The 19450-nt window shown below is 54.0% G+C and overlaps 1 protein-coding gene across 3 annotated transcripts; it reads right to left on the reverse strand.

The window, feature by feature from the left end:
* Positions 1-1198: 1198 nt before the first annotated feature.
* On the reverse strand, positions 1199-19387 carry B4GALNT4 (beta-1,4-N-acetyl-galactosaminyltransferase 4). 3 transcript variants are annotated; one of them, XM_042837266.1, is made up of 20 exons: positions 19237-19387; positions 14257-14369; positions 12841-12942; positions 12474-12569; positions 12126-12216; positions 11690-11790; positions 11256-11323; positions 10866-10944; positions 9489-9555; positions 7829-7972; positions 7483-7592; positions 7133-7233; positions 6700-6782; positions 5119-6325; positions 3640-3947; positions 3133-3286; positions 2276-2348; positions 2033-2186; positions 1576-1702; positions 1199-1448 (listed from the first exon to the last, which is right to left on the reverse strand). In XM_042837266.1, exons 1-20 carry the CDS (start codon positions 19385-19387, stop codon positions 1334-1336), a joined length of 3444 nt encoding a protein of 1147 aa, XP_042693200.1. In that variant the 3' UTR covers positions 1199-1333. The 3 variants fall into 3 exon arrangements, with proteins under 3 accessions (XP_042693200.1, XP_042693201.1, XP_042693202.1); XM_042837267.1 differs by lacking the exon at positions 12474-12569; XM_042837268.1 differs by lacking the exons at positions 1199-1448; positions 1576-1702; positions 2033-2186; positions 2276-2348 and having other exon boundaries at positions 3279-3333.
* Positions 19388-19450: the final 63 nt, after the last annotated feature.

A 19450-nucleotide genomic window follows, 5' to 3' on the forward strand; every position in this document is an offset into this window, starting at 1 on the left:
AGTGGCTGGAAAAGTTGTGCCTAAGGAGAAGTGGCTTTGGGGATCAAGCCATCCACCCTGCCCAAGACTTCTCCACCCCCAGGCCACCTCCTGGTGTAGCGGGCAAAGCCCTCACCCACAACAAAGTACTTAAAAAAAAAAGCTCAAAAATACAGGGAGCTGGGCAATGAGAGAACTACATGAGTGGCACGGGAGAAAATCCCCCTGCAGAGACTGACAGAGACTGGGCAAACTTGGAGGGGGGCTCTGGGGACACTTGCTGGTATACTCTCAGGGCTGGTAGTGCCCAGCATTGCCAGACCACAGGGTGGTTTTAGCCAATGCTCCTGCAATGGGGTGAGACCCAAGTGTGGGGTGGAGGCTCCCCAAGTTCCCTGCAAGCCCGAGCGTGCACTGGGGCATCAAAGGTACATGGCTGCATCCTCCTCCCCTTCCCTGCATGCTGCCAGCCCTCCTGGGACTGCAGCCACAAGGCAGAGGGTGACACTGTGAGAAGGAAATCCCAGTCAAGACGTTGATTTTAATTTTTAAGAATTAAAAAACAAAAACAAAACAACAGAACAACAGCAACACCCCCCCCCCCCCCCCACAAATGAAAGAAAAAAAGAAAAAGAAAACAGACAGAACTTCCTGAAAACAGCTTCCTACCTCATAATTTCACAGAAATTAGCTTGGAAACATCATTTGCTCTCCCCAGTCCTGTACCTGCTTTGGGCTCTGCCCTTTCCCCCCCCCCCCCCCCACCAGCCCACCCTGCTGATGGGGGCCAGGAAGGGGCTCTGCCCCTTGTCCACTTCACCCAAAGCAGCCAGGGCAGAGCTTTCTCCCATCCAAGGTGACCACCTGGCTCTGGGGGTGCCACAGAGAAGATAGGCAGCCCTGAGTGGATACCCCCACCACCCCAAGGGTATCTGCTCCAGCAACCCCCAGCAAGGTCTCTGCCCTCCAGCCTGGCACTGGGCACTGTGCAGGGGATGCAGAGCTAGTGCTGGCTGCAAGCTCAGGTACCACTTTAACCCCTTCAGCATCACCAGCAAGACGTGGCCCCCAGCCTTGAGGCTTTGCTCTCTCAACAGGAGGACGCCCACTGCCTGGCGCTAATGAGTTAATAAATTCATTTCTGACTAAGAAATTAGACCCTTAAGAAAAAATCCACCTTCCCGCTTTCACCCACCCTCCCTCCCCATATCCACCCCAAAGTAACCATGGTTCATTTGGAGACCCCGGTGGCAATAGTGCCCTCCGTGCTGGACCAGAGGGTTGGGGACACATGGGCACCAGCGGCGGCCAATCTCTGGCTGTGGTCTGTTAGCTGTGGGCTGGGCTCAGGGTGTTAGTCCTTGGGCGACTTCTTGCTGTGAGCGTTCCACATACCGCGCTTGGAGTGGTAATAGTGGTAGAAGTTCCTGAGACGCAAGCGCTCCACCTCCAGCCCGCTCTGAAGGACCCTACAGTCAGACAAATGGACAGCTGCTCAGGGAAATGAGGGGATGGACACAACCAAATCCCTGCCCATGGATGGGGGTTCCCATCACACAGGTGGGGGTACAGGGGTCCTGGTGCCTCCAGCCTCACCTGTCCAGGAGCTCCCAGTCCTCTCCGCCCCAGCGGTCCCTGAACTCCTCCGTATTCATCCCTCCAACGCGGTCAAAGTCTGACTTGTAGATGCCAAAGAGACCAAAGCCATTCACCTCCCAGTAACCTGGAGGGAGGAGCAGTGAGATCCCCATCCCACCATACCATCACCCTTGGTGCTCCCAGGAAGCCACATCCATGCTCTCACCTCATCCCAATCTCTCCCCCAGTTCTCCTTTCCTACCACAGCTCTGTCTCCATCATTGCCACCTCCTACTGGGGTCCACAGCGTAACACTTCAAGTTCTGGAGAACCCTTGGGCTCAAATCTCACCCCACCAAAGCAGAACAAACCCACCCAATCCTGGCTGTAAACCAAAGCCAGCATCACAGCAACACTCAGGTGCACAGGTGATATCTCCCATCTGGAAGGTGGCACAAGGAAGGGGACTGCTCACCGTTGGGCTCCCGTGGGGAGCTGCCACAGCTTAGCCTCATGACGATGGGCGCATAGGCCAGCTTCCCTTCCACACAGTGCTTCCGGATGCTGTCCAGGATGTTGGAGGGAAAGTGGATGTGCAGGTCGCACAGGAACACGATGCTGTGCCCATCCTGAGGGTTGGGACAGACACAAGTGGGAGGCTCGCAGCCAAGCCACACCGGGAGCTCCAGAAGCCCCAAGTGGAGCAGTGTGTCCTCACCTCAACCATGTCCACACCAGCCTGCAGCCCTGCTGAGCGTTCAAAGTTCCCCGTGCGCCGTAGGTACTGGTAGCTGAGGGGAGAGAGCAGGGCAGTTAGCTTTGGTGATGGGAAGGGACCTTCTCAAGGGGACAAACACTATTTAACACCTTTTGTTGGTGGCATGGACAGCAAGACTGAGGGCACTCTCCGCAAGTCTGTAGATGACACCAAACCATGCAGGGACAGACATGCAGGAGGGAAAGAATGGCATCCAGAGGGACCTCAACAGGCCTGGAGAGATGGGCCTGTGTGAATCTCATGAAGTTCAACAGGACCAAGTGCAAGGTAATGCACCTGGATCAGAGAAAACCCAAAGAGAAAGTCAGGGAACCGGGAGAACAGAAAGCTCTGGGGAGAACAAATAGCAGCCTTCCAGTAGCTAAAGGGGCATACAGGAAAGCTGTTGTGGTCTCTATCAGGGAGTGTGATAATGGGAGAAAAGATAACAGTTTTAAACTGAAAGAGAGGAGATTAAGGTTAGACAGTAGGAAGAAATACTTTACTCAGAAAGTGGTGAGAGACTGGCACAGGCTGCCCAGAGAAGCTGTGGATGCCCCTTCCCCAAAGGTGTTCAAAGCCAGGTTGGATGGGACTTTGGAAAACCTGGTCTAGTGAAAGATGCCAGCCCATAACAGGGGTTTGGAATTAGATGGACTGTAAGGTCCCTCCCAACCCTAATACTCCATGAAGATAGGGGCCACTTCAAGCCAATGGTTGTGACAGGACCACCAGGATGGCCTGCCCATCTATGAGACCACCAGCACAGGACTACAGTGGGATGTGGAGAGGATGCAGGGATCCTTGGGATAGGTTACCGAGGCAGCTGGGCATCCTGCAGGGCTTTCTCAACATCCATGTCGTCGCTGTCAAAGTCCACCAGGATGACGTTGAAGTTGGCATCCTTTGTAATGTCATACAGGCTGACCATGTCTGAGATGAACTGCTGGACCCAGCGCGCCTGGTTCTTCACTGCCGGGCACAGCCACAAACTTCCTTCAGACCTTAGGATCCCCACACTAGAGGTCCCAAAAAAACCCCCAAACCAGCAATCGGTCACATTATACCAGATAACCTCAACACTGCTATGGGTCTGGCCTCCCGAGAGCTCTGATAGCTCTTGTCTTATGGAAAGGCACTTGGCAGTACCCCAGCCATGGGCATGTCCCTCAACCCCAATGCCTGACACAGACTGCTTCAAGCCACAGCCATGCCCTCCTGGCTGCCTGCACTCCTTGAATCTGCCAGGAGGATGCAAAATCCCACCAGAGAATGCTGTGGGCAGCAAGAGACGTGCCAGAGAGATGCATCCTGCTGTCACCTACCAGGTACCACGAAGTGCACCATGATGTCCTGCTTCCAGCTCAGCTGCAGAGGCCGACACAGAGTGGGCTTCCCATAGAGGATGCTCCAGGTGCTTGGCTGGGTCTCGGTGGCCCCCACGGCTGGTCCCTCAGGGTTGGCTTCAGCACTGTCATCCTGCTTGCCTTGGTGCAAAAGGACATAGACATACTCAGAGAGCCGAACTGTCCGCTGGCCCCGTTCTGCTAACTCCAGCTCCAGCAGGTAGCGGTTGCCACGAGCTGTGTCCCGGCGCTTTTCCACATTGATGATCCTCAAAAGGGTGTAAATGCTGTGGAGGAAGGAGAAACAGGTGAAACAGCCAAAATACAGATTGAGTGGGCCAGCTGTGAGATGGGTTGGACACTGCCTAGTATGCTGCACTCGAGAGGATGGCAAGCAATGATTTATACTCAGGCTGGCAGCCTGTAACAAGCAAGGTCCCCTAAGGAAGGATATTGGCCTCCGTGCCATTCTGTATCTTCATAAATGATCTGAACAATGGGATTGATAGTACCCTCACCAAGTTAGAACAGGATGGCGAGGTGTACATGGCATGAAGTTTAACAGAGACAAGTGCCCACTCCTTTACCTGGAAAGGTATAATCAAAGAGCCCAGCGCAGGCTGGAGAGGGTCACAGAATCACAGAATGGCCAGGGTTGGAAGGGACCTCAAGGATCATGAATCTCCAACCTCCCTGTCACATGCAGGGCCACAATGCTAGACCAGGGTGCCCAGGGCCCCATCCAACCTGGCCTTGAACACCTTTGGGGATGGGGCATTCACAGCCCCTCTGGGCAGCCTGTTCCAGCACCTCACCACTCTCTCTGTAAAGAACTTCCCTGACATCCAACCTAAATCTTCCCTCCCTCAACTTAAAACCATTTCCCCTCGTCCTGCAGTTATCTACCCTTTCAACGAGTTGAAACTCCTTGAGGGTCCAAGGGAGAGCCAAAAAAATGGCCAGAGGGCTCAAGAACCTGTCGTATGAGGAAAGTCTGACGGAGTTGGACTTTTTCACAAGAGAGAAGAAAAGGCTCAGGAAGGGCTCATCACTGTATCACAGCTCTTAAAGAGCAGCTAGAAAGAGGACAGAGGCTGTCTCTTCACTAAGAGCCAGACAGTGAAGACAAGGGGCAACAAGTACAGACTATACCATGAGAGGTTTTGTCCTGGTAAAAGACAAATTTTTTACAGTGAGAAAACAGCACTCACTGGAACCACCTCCCCAGGGACATGGCAGCATCTCCATCACTGGAGGTTTTCAAGGTGTGGTAGGACAGGGTGCAAGGTAATTTCCTTCCCCAGAGGTTGAGCCTGATGATCTTTGGAGGTCCCTTCCAACATGGGCTGCTTTACCACTCTAACCCAATGTCCAGCCCACCTGGTCCCAAAAAGCCAAATGGGGCCAAGACACATCCTATCCTCCCCACTTCCCACCCACACCGTGCTGCATCCCTACCCCCCATTCTTCTCGTTGAGCTTCTCCATGTACTGGGCCACCACATCGACCACCTCACTCTCACTCAGCTGCAGGTTGCCCGAGACGTTGCAGCGCAAGTCATTCCAGTCGGAGCGCAGGAGCTCGAAGTCCACCGAACTGACACTGAACGTCCTCTGCCAGTTGATGGAGTCCTCCAGCCAGCTCTGCGGCAGCTCCCCTGTCTCGTAACTGTAGTCGGACACCTCCTCTTCCTCCTCTTCCTCTTGGCCCTTTCCCTCCTGCTGGGATGTTGTTATCTCTGATGTCTTCAGAAAGGATGTCACCCGTGTCCCCTGTGAGCGAGTCACCTCTGAGGAGTTGTAATCGGTGGTGACTGCCATCCTGCCTGGGGCAGTGGTCACATCCTCGTGGGTCTCCTTGCTGAAGATCCCTTCAGCCCCCAGTTCTTCCTGCTTGCTCACCAGCCGCCACCTCCTGTCACCCGCCTGGCTGGTCTTCCTCCTGGCTGACTCTCTCTCTTTGGAAATGTTGCTCAAGAGCCAAGGGGTCCGGTGGCCAGGGGCAGTTCGAAGCTTGCTGGGAGTGATGGAATGCTTCTGAGGGGTCCTGGAACGAAGCTGCACTTTCTTCAGAAGCTTTGGGTAAAGGAAGATGTTGGGGAAGGCAGGCTCCTGGGCTGGGGCTTTGCGTTTGCCTGGCTGCAGCCTGGTCACATACACCTTCTCCTGGGCTTTCTTAGGTTTTCTCTCCTCCTTGGATACTACAGACTTGCTGGGAGCTGGTGTTTTGGCTTTGCCACCAAAGATGGGAACAGAGAGGTGAGACTGGAGGCTGAGCACCCCAGCACGCTTGGAGGACACCAGGAGCCCCAGCTCATCCTCCTCACTGGGCTCCTGGGGTAACCATCGAAGCATCCTTCCACGGACTCTCTCCTGCCCAGGTCCTGTGTCCCCATTGCCATGGGGGCCCACAGGAGTAGCTGTGGGGCTGGGAGTGGCAGGGGGCATGCTCCACCTTCCCATGCCCACCTCGTCCCGCACCCGACTCTGCTTGCGGCGGAAGCTGTAGTAGTCCAGGTAGTCTCCATAATCTCTGGTGACTGGCAGAATCTCCTTCCTTTGGGTTTCAGGTACCAGCTCGAGGTTCTTCCTGGCTTTGGGAGGTGGGTCTGTGGCCTCAGGGCTGTCCACTGTATCCTCATCCTCCTCATCATCTTCGAGGAAATCTAGGGAACAAAGACAGAAGTAAGTTTCTCAAGGGTCCCTGCTCTCTGCAGCACTTGGGATGACTTGGGACAAGCAGGCAAAGCTTGTCTCCTTAAGGGGATCAACGAGAAAACTGAGTGAGGGAGTCCCTGAGTGAGGGAGACTGAGAGCTGGCAGGCACTGAGTGATGCTCAGCAGGGACGGGGGCTAAAGACTCCGGTAATTAAGCCCTCCAAACCTTGGCTAATTAACCCCTCCAAGCACATCTTTGGAGACACACTGATGCATTCCATCTCCCATCAGCTGCACTGGTGGGTTGGGATGCCAGGTCCTCAGCCCCATGCCGAGCCACTGAGAGATGCTTGAGAGCTGCCAGTGGGCAGGCATGACTCACTGTCTGGGTTCAGGAAGAGAAATGCTCGCTGACGTGGGTCCTCCTCCTCCTCATCCATCTTCATGTACTTATAAAAACCGAACCTGTGAAACAGAGATGAAAGATGAGGTCCCAGAGATAAGAGAGGGGTGCACAAGGAAAAGGTGCTTACGAGCAGGCATGTGCATACTGCCATGCACATACACAAACGTGTGTGCAGGGGAACATCCTGGGATGGGAGCTGGGGTCATAGAATCAATAAGGTTGGAAAACACCTCTAAGGTCATCTAGTCTAACTGCCAGCCCATCACCATCATGCCCACTAACCATGTCCTCAGGTGCTACATCTACCCTCTTCTTGAACAAATCCCTGGGAGACAGGGAGGGACTGGGAGACAGCCTGGAGGTGGCCCTTTGCTGTGGACAGGGCTTGGGGATGCACGCCAACACTTACTTCTCCAGGTAGAGCGGGGACTCCCTGTAGAAGCACTTGTTCTCCGTCTCCATGTGAGTGAGGCGCGTGAAGTCATTGGGGTACACAAACGAGAGGTAGACCTGGGGAGCCAAGCACTCCACCATCACCAGTGCACCCAGCTGCCTTCATCCCAGCACCCCAAAGGCATCACACAGTGCTCATCCCAAACCCTTTTGGGTCAAGAGGGGAAGGCTCAGCTCGAGCCTCCACCAAAAGACACTTTCTCCTGGTTTTTAAGCACGTTGAAACATCACAGGCAAACCAAGACCTACTATAGGAGCAAGAGCTTTGGCAAGTTCCCCTCCCAGGCATCACAGAGAGACACTTACAAATTGCAGGCCCTGGTAGCGGGCGATGGGGAAGTCCTTCACCACGTAGGTGGGGCTGTAGGCACAGGGCACCAGCACATTCTCCACACGGGACGGCTCTATTGCAGGGGCTGAAGAGAGGCAGGCATGGCTCAGCCCAACCTGTGCCCATCCCACGTTACAGTTTGTAGCCCAAACCATCCTAAATTGCCCCCAGAAGAGATGGCCTTCACCCCAGAGATGGGCAGAAGGTAGGGAGGATGCTCTGGAGCATCCAGGTCCTGCCTTCTTCGTTGAATCACAGAGTGGTTTGGGTTGGAAGGGGCCAAAGAAAGTTGCTGAGTAGTGGGAAGTCCCAACCACTTACTGAGGAAGAAGGTATCCCTGGGGTCAGACTTGAGCATGTCAGCCCCATGCTCATCCCATTGTGCCTCCCAGAGGTAGCTCCCACTGTGGCTGGCCAGAGACTGCGGGATGTGCTCCACATGGTTCATCTTCAAAGTCGATTCGTCTGAGGGAGGAGAGGATGATGGCTGAACCCCTTGGTACACCACAGGACTCACCCTCTGGATGAGGGAAGCCCTGGTGACCCTCCAAGAGGCTGTGGGGGAGGATCCTAGTTGAATCCCACCACTCAGCATCAGTTCCTGTATCCCCCTGACTCAGCAGGGATACCCACCTGGGACAAAAGGGATGCACCCCCAAAAGGAGGCATGTGCGCAAACACATGATCTGTGTCCCCAGATTGTGTCCCACACAGGGAACAGCATGTCCCATAGGCCCCCGGCTCCTGGGAAGGCAAACCCAGCCCCTCCAGCCCGCCTGCAGGCTTGCAGACCCTGTGACTAATGAGACAAATGATTACTGCTATCAACTAATGACACATAGGAAAAGGGTACAGGCAATCTCAGCCAGGATCGCCAGCTACCATTACAGCACTGCTCACTACAAACACAACAGGTGGAAACACTCAGAAGCTTTGGCTCCCAGGGACACAGGGATTATGCCTTGGATTAAGCCTTCCCCTTCGAGCCTCAAGTAAATACAACATGACCTTGGTTCCTGCCCTTCTCCCATTTAAGGATTCGGGTGACACACTGTCCTTGGCTATTCACCAGCCCCCAGAGTGCCACTAAGGGAGGCAGGTCACCATGCCCTGGTCACCTTGGTCCCAGGTGGGGCTGCCTGTTCCCAGTATTCAAAGACATTGCAGGGAAGCAGGCAGATCCCAAGTGCAGTACCCAAAATGCTCCTTTGCGCAATAGGGACATGCTGGAGCAAGGGGAGACATGGGACACGTTGCATTGCATCCTCAGCAGCCAAATAAGGAAAATGCTGGAACAAGGGAAGGGGCAGAGCTTTAAAACCCACTGGATAGGCACTCAAAAGTGGTTTGGCTTCACCCTGGGAAACGCTGCTGGGCTCCAAGGGAGCTGGCAAGTGGGAGAACATCAGTGCTGATGGATTGCAGCTGGGGGAGAATTTATCTGCACCTCATCCACCTCCTGCCCATCCACCCCTCTTCTCCCCATTGATCCCTGTGTGTTGCTTCAGTGACACCTTCCAGGGCGTGTTTGATGACCAGTCCTTATGCACACTGAGCGCCAGGGCAGGGCCCATCCATCATATTCTTTCTTGCTGCCAGACTGATGAAGGGGCAGGAAACAGAAGATCTATAGATTTAATTAAATCCCATGCCATCCATTCCCACCTCCATGACAGCTCCTCATAACTCAAGGCCAAGGAGCTGAGCTGCTTGCCAAAGGAGCCAAGCCTTGTTAGCAAGGAAGAAGCTGGAGAGCAGCAGCCACAGAAGCTGCATTTCTGTGGCACACCACTTACTCATCCCATTTTCAGGAGGGCTGCAGCATCACCCCTACCTGCTGCAGCCTCATTCCTCCTATCCAGCAGAAGCCCTGGGGGGTTCAGACCCATCTTCCCTTGCATCTGGTTTCAACCAACATTTTGAGCCCAGGTGAGTGCAGCATGGTAGTTTGCTGGCTGCCAGCACCTGAGATGGTCCTTACCTGTGTACAGAGAAATGTAGGAAGAATCAATCACTTCGAACTTCAAGCTAGGGAGGAAAACTCGCCACTAGGAAAGAAGGAGATGGAGGATCAGTGGGAGGACGAGTCCTTCTTCACCCTCAGCTCCCAGAAACTATCCTCAACCCAACATCACAGCAGTGGAATGAGATGGAGGGCTGACCCTATCCCAGCACAGGTCCAGACCTATCTCGTTCCTTAAACTGTAGTGCTCTGGGCTTGTTCCCTGCATGGCTGGAGAAGGGAAGACATCCAGAAGTGAGGCTACACTCTGGCTGCCACATATCTCAGACCTATGTAGCTCTTCTGGGCCAGGCAGCAACTTCTTCCCAACCAGCATTCATTACCACGGCAGCACAAACATAGGATCAAGACCCTGACCCACAGCTGCCATTCACTGACCCCTAAACCACCTCCTCCTTCCCCTGCCTCTCTCCAGTGCTGCAAACCACTCAGACCTGTGTTGGCAAAAGCAGGAATGGGAACAGACTGAAGCAACCCCCTGCAGATCTCTGCTGCTGCTTTTAGACCTCCTTCAGCTGATTTGGAGCACATTAACAACAACAAATAAGCATTGACTTCAGAGGGTCTTCACAGCTGCCTGCACTGATTTGACTGCCATTTAAAAGCATGCCCCAAATGGATGTGAGCCTTTGTACAGACAAGCCCTTACATACCCAGGGCAAGGGAAGCATTAGGGTCCTTTGTTGTCTCTCTACAAGCACCTGAGAAGCTTCCCTCCCTCCAGCAAGAAAACATTTCCCCCTCTCGTTTATTTTTCACATTAGAAATTCAGATCTTATCAGCACTGCATGCACCCAGACAGAGCACTCCTGAGTGCTGGGGAGGAGAAACATAAGAAAGAGGAGCTGTCAGATTCTGAGATGCTTTGCTAGCACAAGTCTGACTCCAGTGATTAATGAGTGTTTGGGAGAAAAGAAACCTTTGCGAAAGAGCCAACATCTTCCCCTCCCAAAAAAAAAAACAAAAAAAAAAAACCCTGAGCTCCTGAGAACAGCAGGGCTGTGCAGCCAGGTGGGCAAGTTCAGATCTGAAATTGCTGGTATCTACAAAGGAGAGGTGGGGAAAGAAAAAAGGGACCTAAGGCAGTAGGGTGGACTAACAGCTCTTCAGGGCAGCAGTCAGTATCCCGGATGGTACCTGTCTGTTCCCATCTTATCCACGGTCTGGGCTCCTCTAAAAAGGGACCTTACCTTCCTGGCCAGCCCAATTCTCCATGAACATGACAAAGGGAGAAAAAAAAAAAAAAAAAAAAAAAAAAAGGGAGGATGGGACTAGCCATGGAGAGCTGCTGATCAGAAACAAGCCTGGAAGCAGCACAGGGGGATATTTACTCACGCCCACTTCCACATGGTCCGAGCCTCGGTCGTCTTGCTTGTGGAGCAGCTCAAAGTAGTAGCGCCTGGACGACATAAGGCTGCACAAGAGGGGGAGAGGCTGGGTAAGACACATTGCTGCTACTGCTGCCAGGGCAATGGGGTGGAGTCCCTGGACCCTCAGTGTCAGGGGAGTCATCTCTGGAAACCATCTCTGTCCTGCTCATGTGTGGCTAGAACTTCTTGGGGTAAGGAGAAAGGCAGGACGAGAGGGATATCTGTAACTAGTTCTACTGTTTTAACAGAAAAAAAGGAACCCTAGCCCCTAACTCACGGCATCCAACACGTTTAAGGCATCGACTAGTGTTGGGTGTTTTGGGAAGGGGCTTGGCGGAATCAGTGTGGAACTTACCGTAGAGGCTTGGAGACCTGTGAGCTGAATTTGGTGAACTCCCCTGGAGCTGTCCACTCGGTACCCAGCTGGAGAAAGGAAAAATGAACGTCTAAAAGCTGCCAGCTAAGCAGGCACAAGCCCAAACCCTGCCAGATAGATGGAAAGAAGCTCTCCTCTGCTTCCACTGGGCACCATTCCATGGGCAGAAAGGCTCATCAGGCAGGACAGAAGGCTCCACCCCAGGTTTTCCCTTGTCCCCCCCCTCTGCTGGCACTCTTGGCACCGGAGCTTGTCACCAGACACAAGCAGCAAGATTCCAAAAGCATAGAAGTGTGAATCAAGACAGTAAGTTTTCCAGCTCCCCAGGAAAATCCAACAGCATACATTAAACCTCCCACCTTGGGACAGGAGCATCCCCAGTGCAGGGAAGTCTAGAGGGTGAATGTGCATACCTTGCCCACAAAGGCAGCCAGCCGTGAGTTGGATGGGCTCTCATCAGAACTGAGCCAGAACTCCGAATTGTCATCTGATGCCACAGCAAACTGGAAATCTCCTGAGGACAGCAGAGGAGAGATATACAGCAGTGCTGGTGTCCTGGGCTGGCTGGATGAAGGTAACAGTGTTTCCTTGTGGCACAAGGAAACGGAGGGATGGATGGACCTGGTAACATGGTGCCATGGACCCCATGCTCTGCTCTGTTCTGGATAGGACTAGTGCTTCAGCTTCATTGAAAACAATGGAAGAGGATCTCTGCTCCAGAGAGACCCTCCTGCCTGGGAGCCAGGGACTGTCCAACACTCCTTCTGCCCTCACATGGCCCAAGAAAGGGGAGAGGGCAGCTTTCCCACACCACTGCAAGGGGAGAAAAGGCCCAAGATCTCCACTCACCATCCTTGAAAGGGTGAATGTAGCCAAAAATCCTTAGCCCGTAGTTCTTCCACTTGGGTGACACCGCCAGCTTCTTCACTGTGGTGCGGGTCTGGGGATGCAAAAGTACAAACAGTTAATACCTTGTGCCAACATTATCCACCTCTCATTCTCCTGGGGCTTTGTACCCCTAAAACCAGAGGGGTCATAGAGGTCCCATCGCTACCCAGATCTCTTCATCTCTGCCTTGAAGCCTGGCTGGCTCTTAAGGCAATTGCATGCCCCAAAGGGAACCCAAAAACCTGCATGCCAGAGAGAGGGATGAGTGGGCCCTCCCTCCAACCCACCACCATCGGGTCTGGGACTCACATGTGGAAAGAGTGGAAAATGGAGGTTCTTCCTTAGGTGCCTCACAGCTCCTCCACACCAGTCCTCAAAAACATGCAGGTTCGCTTTCCCCTTGTACTGCAGAATGAGGGGAAGAAGGGAGAGATGTGCGAGTCACCTCCCAAGGACAGCATTAGGGCCAACCCTATGCTCACATCACCAAAACCCAGTGGATAATCTTCCTCCCACTGCTCCGAGGGCACCCTTTTGGTTCTCAAGCAGGCTCACGCAAGGACTGTTCCCCTTCTGGATACAACAGCAAAAGCCCAGCCCCACCATCACCCATCCCGTTGGAACCAGGAGGAAGACGCCACGTGATTCTTCCCCACCCCTCAAAATCATGATGTACCTTCTCATCCCAGGGCAGAACCTGCTTGGTCAGGTTGAGTTTGGGGCGCCTGGTGGCTCGTGAGCCTCTGGAAAAGCGTCCGTCCAAATCCTGTCCATCATTCTGCCAAGGAAGCAGGAGATGGGAGATGAGAGGTGTGGGGCAGCGGGGCCACAGCCAGCACACTGCTCAGATGTGCTTGCAGGACACTTCCTCATTTGAGATGCCAAGCATTTCCAAAGCAAGGGGAAAGCTTTCCAGGCTGAACGCAAAGGAAAGTGGGGCACCTCGCTACAGAAGAATGTTGGCAAGGCATCCCAGAGAGCAGGGCTTCAGAATGTTCCACCTCAACTTGTTTCCCATTCTCTGCCGAAAGCGCTCCTGCTCCAAAACAGCATGCTTGCTGTTCATCCTAAATGCCAGTCTGGCAGGCTATAGGAAAGGGACTATTTTGAGCTGCATTTCCAAAAGAGCAGGAGCTTGGGCAATAATGTGATCTGTACTTCTGCCTCCAGGCAGAGGCAGCAGGGTGCCTCCCCACTCTCCCTCTTCCTTTAAAGGGGATTAGATTAATCCGATCACTTGTGTCTCATAATTTAGAGGGATCTGGGGAGCAGTCACCTGCCTCCAGCTTGCTGAAGAGGGAGAGTCAGGCTCTTCTGGAGAACCATGGCACAAAGCACAGCCCATTACAATGTGCAGCGCAAAGGAAATAATTAGCAAACTTTTCCTAAATGATGTCACTAGTGTTCTGGAGGATGGGAGTGATGCTCTTTGGAGGCATTGTCTGGGTGGAGGCGTAATTGCGTTCACTGGGAAAGCAAGGGTGCAATTACAGCCTCGCTGTAACATTCCAGCATCAGCGCCAGAGTATCCTGCAAGCAGGTGGGGGCACCGCAACAATAAAAGATGACAAACAAAGGACCAGCAGTGCCAATAGCAAGATCTGCAGCAATGCCCAGCAGGGGCTCAGAGCACACCAGGAATAAAGCTTCTCATCTCAGTTTTTGGTCTGCAGTTGTTTGCTCTGGATTCAGGGGCTCTCCACTATAAGATAGATGTTGACAAATGGGACTGAGTCAAGAGGAGGCTCCTAAGATGGAGCAGAGGACACGGGAAAGGGTGGCTTCGCCCAGCAAAGCAGGACCTTACTGCCATGCATAACTAAGTAATGGATGCAGATCGTGGCAGACTTCTCAGACAGGGCAAGAGGCAGCAGACATGAGTCACAACGCTGAAAGTTTCAACTGGGTGTCAGGGAATTCAATTTTCACCATCAGGGCTGTTGAAGAGAACCAAAAAGATTGTCCACCCTTGGATCCACTCAAGGCTTGGAGTGCCCTGCTCTACTCAGCCACATGTTTGTAGGGAACACGGATCAGGAACCTTGACAGATGCCATCCCACCTTGTTCCCACCACGGCTCTCTCATTCCCACCTGCTCCTCCTCGTGGCTCTCACTGGAGTCCTCGGCCTTCCTCTGCCGTGCCACTGCCTGGGCCACTGCCGGCCGCCTGCCAGGGTCTGTCACCTCCCCCAGCCGCTCCCCATCTGCAATGCAAACACAGGAACTGCTGAGTGAAACCACGGCTGCCTCCTCAAGCCTCACCACCACCAGATGCTCCTGAGCCTTTCCTGAGGCTGCAGCAGAGGAGGACATGGATAGCCCTGGCTGCAATTCCCTTCCTTATATTCGTACTAAGCAGCTTGCAGCGGCTCATCAGCATTGCTTTTAATTACTCTTCTCACAGCAGCCCTTTTACGTCAGATAGGATAAGCTCCTGTGGGACCTCAGCTCCCCATCCAGCTGTCGGGACGGTGCCGAACAAAAATTAGACCAAGCACTGTAACATCACAGAATATCCCAAGGTGGAAGTCACCCATCATGACCATCAAGTCCAACTCCTGGCTCCACGTATGGCAACCAAGAGTCAAACTATCTAAGAGCACTGCTTTCTTGAGCTCTGGCAGTTCAGGGCCATCCCACTGCCCGAGGCAGCCTCTTCCATGCCCACCACAACCTCAAAAGCAGAATGGGATGTGGCAGCTCCCCAAAGGGGACTCTATGCCAAACCCATAGCCCAGTAGGAACCCAGAGGCAGAATTGGGTTCCTACGGACAGCAGGAACAGTAAGGCAGGGGTCAATGAGACTCTCCCATGTTCTTCATCATCTCACTTGACAGTTCTGGGGAGCTCCTGCCTTCCCCAGGACAGGCCTGGGGAGCCTCCATACCCAGCAGCTTCCTGATGTACGTGCACTGATGCCATTAGCATTCGAACGGCCGCACAGCCCGCATCTCCTTGGAGATGGCAGCACAAATCCCATCCTCAGCGCGGCTGCAGAGCGGGAACAGGAAATTAAGCTCTAAAGCCCCCTTATTCTGCTCTCAGCCATTATTCAGCCCTGGCAGCCCCAGCTTTCTGCTGGCAGCTCCCTGCCTCCCTCCCATGTCTTCAGACCCACATCGTTCCTCCCACAGCCCCGTCTCAGCCTTGACGGGGATGGAGAGTGTTGCAGGAAGGAATGGGACTGGATCCAGCTTGAGACCCCCATCGGCAAGAAGGAAGCAGAGCAGCAGCTGTTCCTACATCCTCCAGCCCACCCTGGAGACAACCGTGTCAGCCAGAAGAGCCCTCCATGGGGACACCACAGCAAGAGATGTTCTTGCCAATGCTTTCACCTGTACCCCTTCTCTGCCATTAGGCATCTCCTCAGCAGGGATGGGGTGTGCTCGGAGAAGTGGCTGCAAGCCAGGAGGAGAAAAAAAGCACCAGCAAAGCCACAGAAGAAGGTTTCCGCAGCAATGTTTGTTCTTCTGCAATTCAAATACTGGATAGGAAAGTCAAGGGCAGTCTTAGCCCAAAAAAACAAATGCTAATCAGCCCGGCTGCAACTGAAAATAAACACCCCCTCCTTGAGAAAGGGAGGAAAAGGCCAGCATCACTACCAGCAAGCAGCAAGTTGAGAATGAACCCTTCTCATCTCACCCTCCAGCCCCAGAGCCCTTTCTCCCCTCCCCAAGTCCCGCTGCTTTCCAAAGCCAATGCCGCTGGAAGCCCAGCCCAACAGCAGGGACAAAAGGCGCTGCTGAGCGGTATTGTTTGGCTCCTGGTCCTGCAGCGAGGAAGCAGCAATAATAAAAGGCTCCTGCCTGCGAGACGCTGTCTGGGGAGGAGCATCCCCTCTCCTTTCCCTTCCCCAAAGAGTGCCAAACACCTGGGTGCTGCCAAAAATGCAGCCCAGCACCAAATTTCTGAGCACCCCAACCAGGTGGGGTTCAGGGCAAATAATATGGATATAAAATACTGAGTTTGCACTCAAGCCCCTGAAATCTTGTGCTCGAAGCAGAATGCAGTTCCTAAATGCTTACTGGGTGATGGGGTTTGGTTCCGCAGTCTCCAAGCCTCCAACCAAACTGAGGGATTAGGGGGTTGGTTGCACCCCAGAAGTCATTAACACTCAGGGTGAAGGATGCTGCAGCCACCCCATGAGTGACCCACATCCAGAGCAAGGCAAATGGGAACAGGCAGATGTAGCCTAGTACTCCTGACTGACAGATCTCCCCACAGGGGAGCATCTGCTCTTATCGTCCCAATCCTGCAGCAAAAACACCCTGCAGAAAGGGAGATGCCAAAGCAAGATATGTCTTCCTCAACTCAATCACCATCAGCCCCTTCTCTATCCATCCTCAAAACATCAGTACATTGGGCTGTGCTGATTACCAAAATCATCAAGGTGCCTTCAGGGCTGGATCTTTCCAGGCTGATCCTCTCGGTCAATGGGTTCTCTGGGAAGCAGCAGCTCAACCCATATGGGAAAGATGGGGGACATGAAAAAGAAACCAGCCAAAGATGCCAACACCAAGCCCTGTGGTCTAACCACGCTGGTCCTCCAAAGCACCCCGTTTCCACCAGTCTTGGGTGCTTTGATCCTTTGCTTTTAATTTAAATTTAGCATCCAATCCAGCAGAGCCTCTCATAAGGAGGTGATGAGGGGAACATATGCCCCCGCCCCACACCTCCCTTCATGTCGCAGTCATCGGTCAGCAGCCAGCTCCCATCAATCTCCTTGTCCAGCCCAAATCCCTTCCGTTCTGCCATTGCCAAGGCAACAGGCACTGAAAAAGGGGCAGCTGAGCTCCTGGCCACAGTATCTTTGATGGCTCAAAGAGGACTGAGTGCCACCACGCAGCTGGAGACATGGTGACTTCCCTCAGGGACAAGCCCAGGGGTGAGCATCACCCATCGCGGAGATGGGATTGCTGAAACCCACCAGTCATAAACACGAGCTCTCAGCCCCTCCAGACACCACAATGGGGGAAGCAAAGGGATAAATGAAGTGTAATGCATTCACTCATTATCCAGCCTTGCTGCCATTCCAGCCCCACAGCTTGGACCTGTGCTGCCACGTTTCCCAGCTCCGTGCCACTTTGTTCCCCAGCTCCATAGCCCTGAGACAGCCCTGGCTGCCCAAGGACAGGGCTCGCTTGTCTGCCTGCCTCCTCCTCCCCTCCCAGCAGCTCTTGGCAGGGTGGGAGTGCTCACAAAGAGCCGATTCAAGGCAATAAGGACGAGGGCTCTCTCAGAGAGAGGCTGAAGGGGAAACCGAGCAGCCCATGGATGGCACCACTGCCCCTCTGCATGGGCCACCAAAGCTTTTCAAAGGGTTCTTGTCTAATCCTCTCCCCTACCTGCACCTCCAAAGAAAGGAATAAAGGCACCCAGTGTTGCAGCACATCAGTCCGTAAGATGTGCTAGGGGTGCCATTTGTAGTCCCAACGCCATCAGGGGAAGGATGGGCATGGTGCTCCCAGCACCCTGGAGGAAGTCCCAGAGGAAGATATTGAGGTGTTGGCAACTCCCCCTGCACGGCTCCCCAAAGGAGCTGTGGGTTCCCCATCCCTGGAGATGCTCGAGGTTGGATGGGGCACTGGGCAACCTGGTCAACAGGAGGTGGCCCACCCATGGAGAGGGGTTGGAACTGGATGGGATTGAAGATCCTTTCCAATCCAACCACAATGCAATTTATTATCTTGGTGCCCCACAAGCCAGCACTGCCCCTGCTCACATTACTTTGGAGAGCCCACTGTGTCACTCTGCCTATCAGCAGCCCCAAGAGATATTCCCCAAGGCACGCACCAGCATCTCACCCTTGCAGGTGCCACCAAAGCTCTCCCCAAACCTACATCCCAGCCCATCCATCAGCACTGGCAACAGCCACATGTGTTCAGTCACTGCTCCAGGTGGCAGGGCCAGCCAGGCACTCTGCTAAGAGCCATTTTACATCATTGCTATCATTTTTTCCTCCCGTTCTTCCTCCTTTTTCTTTCTTTTTTTTCCCTTCCCACCTGGCATGAAAGCATTTCCACCCCATTGACTCAGCACAGTTTCCAGCTGGGAGAACACCATAATGGCCTCATTATTTCAGACGAGGAACCTGCATGTTAAATTAGGCAGAGAAGGGTAATTATCTACTTGTAGAAGATAAGGGAAGGGGGAGCATTTTATCAGGGACAGAATGCCAGCATGCTTCCCAGCCGAGTCACTGACCGCACTCCCCACGTGAGCAGCATCCAGGCCACAAGGACACCATAGGGACACATATACCCAAAAACACCCCAAATACCCTCAAGCGCACACCTTTTGGCCTGGCCCCCCACCTTACTTCCTGTCAGGAACTCACACCCGGTGCTTTCTGGAGGCTGAAGACACATCAGCTCAGTGCTGCTCTATTTAATGAGTAATTAATCTTTCTGAGCATCCTCTGGTGGCTGACGCAAGGCAGGCAGCATCCTTCACAGCAGGGCATGAGGTCTTGGACACCCTTTGTGTTCTCTTGCACAGACAGCCTCCATCCACCTCTCACTGTAGACAACGTCACCCCATCCCTACGGGACTTGGGACCAGGACACATAGCCACGTCTCCGAGTATCTTTTATACCACTGAATGGAGAGAGCCCAAACTTTGGAGCACAGTCCTCACCCAGCACATCCTCCCTCCAAGCACAATTTCCCTCTCTGCTCCCCAAAAACAAAGGCTTCCCAATGATCTTCAGTGAAGAACACAAGCAGAGCTCCTCGGACCGAATCCCATTCCCCATGTCCCTCCTTGGCACCAACCCCATGGCACCCACTGCACCACGAGGCCCAAAATCTGCAGGCTCACACTGCTGTGCCAACTTCAGGTTCCGCACTCACGAGATGTGGCCGGCTCCCAGATAGCCCTCACTCCCTTCAAAGCCACCCAATTCAACCGCCAGCCCCTCTTTCATCCTCACCATCAGGGTGTGGACCGATGAGAAATGGCTTCTAACCCCCAATCCCAACGCGCAGCCCGCCCCACGCCCCGAGGTGACCCCACCGAGGGATGGAGCGAGCTCCGGGGGTGATCCCGAACTCCAGGGGAGGGGGGCTTACCTCTGCCGTAGGTGAAGGGCAGGCGGAGGGCGCGGCCCTGGCGCATCAGGCTGATGTGCAGGTACGTAAACCACGCGGCCGAGGTGAGCAGCGCAAGCAGCAGCAGCAGCTTCAGCTGCTTGCGGATCTTCTTCACCGGGAGCCGCGGCATCACCGCCTGCCGCCGCCGCCGCCGCGGCCCGCCGCCGGCCTAGCCCCGGCCCATCGGGCCCCC

The sequence above is a fragment of the Centrocercus urophasianus genome, unplaced genomic scaffold (assembly GCF_019232065.1).
Source record: "Centrocercus urophasianus isolate 14NV4802_14NV808 unplaced genomic scaffold, USGS_Curo_1.0 seq_7, whole genome shotgun sequence".
In the NCBI taxonomy this organism is placed as follows: Eukaryota; Metazoa; Chordata; class Aves; order Galliformes; family Phasianidae; genus Centrocercus; species Centrocercus urophasianus.

Bases quoted from the DNA above. Each gene is read 5' to 3' on its own strand.
- B4GALNT4 (XM_042837266.1), bottom strand. From the start codon at position 19,387: ATGCCGCGGCTCCCGGTGAAGAAGATCCGCAAGCAGCTGAAGCTGCTG. The intron at 1,703-2,032 runs GTGAGCAGTCCC...TCCTCCCTCCAG, and splicing joins CTCCCCACGGGAGCCCAACG to GTTACTGGGAGGTGAATGGC. The intron at 1,449-1,575 runs GTGAGGCTGGAG...GTCTGACTGTAG, and splicing joins GACTGGGAGCTCCTGGACAG to GGTCCTTCAGAGCGGGCTGG.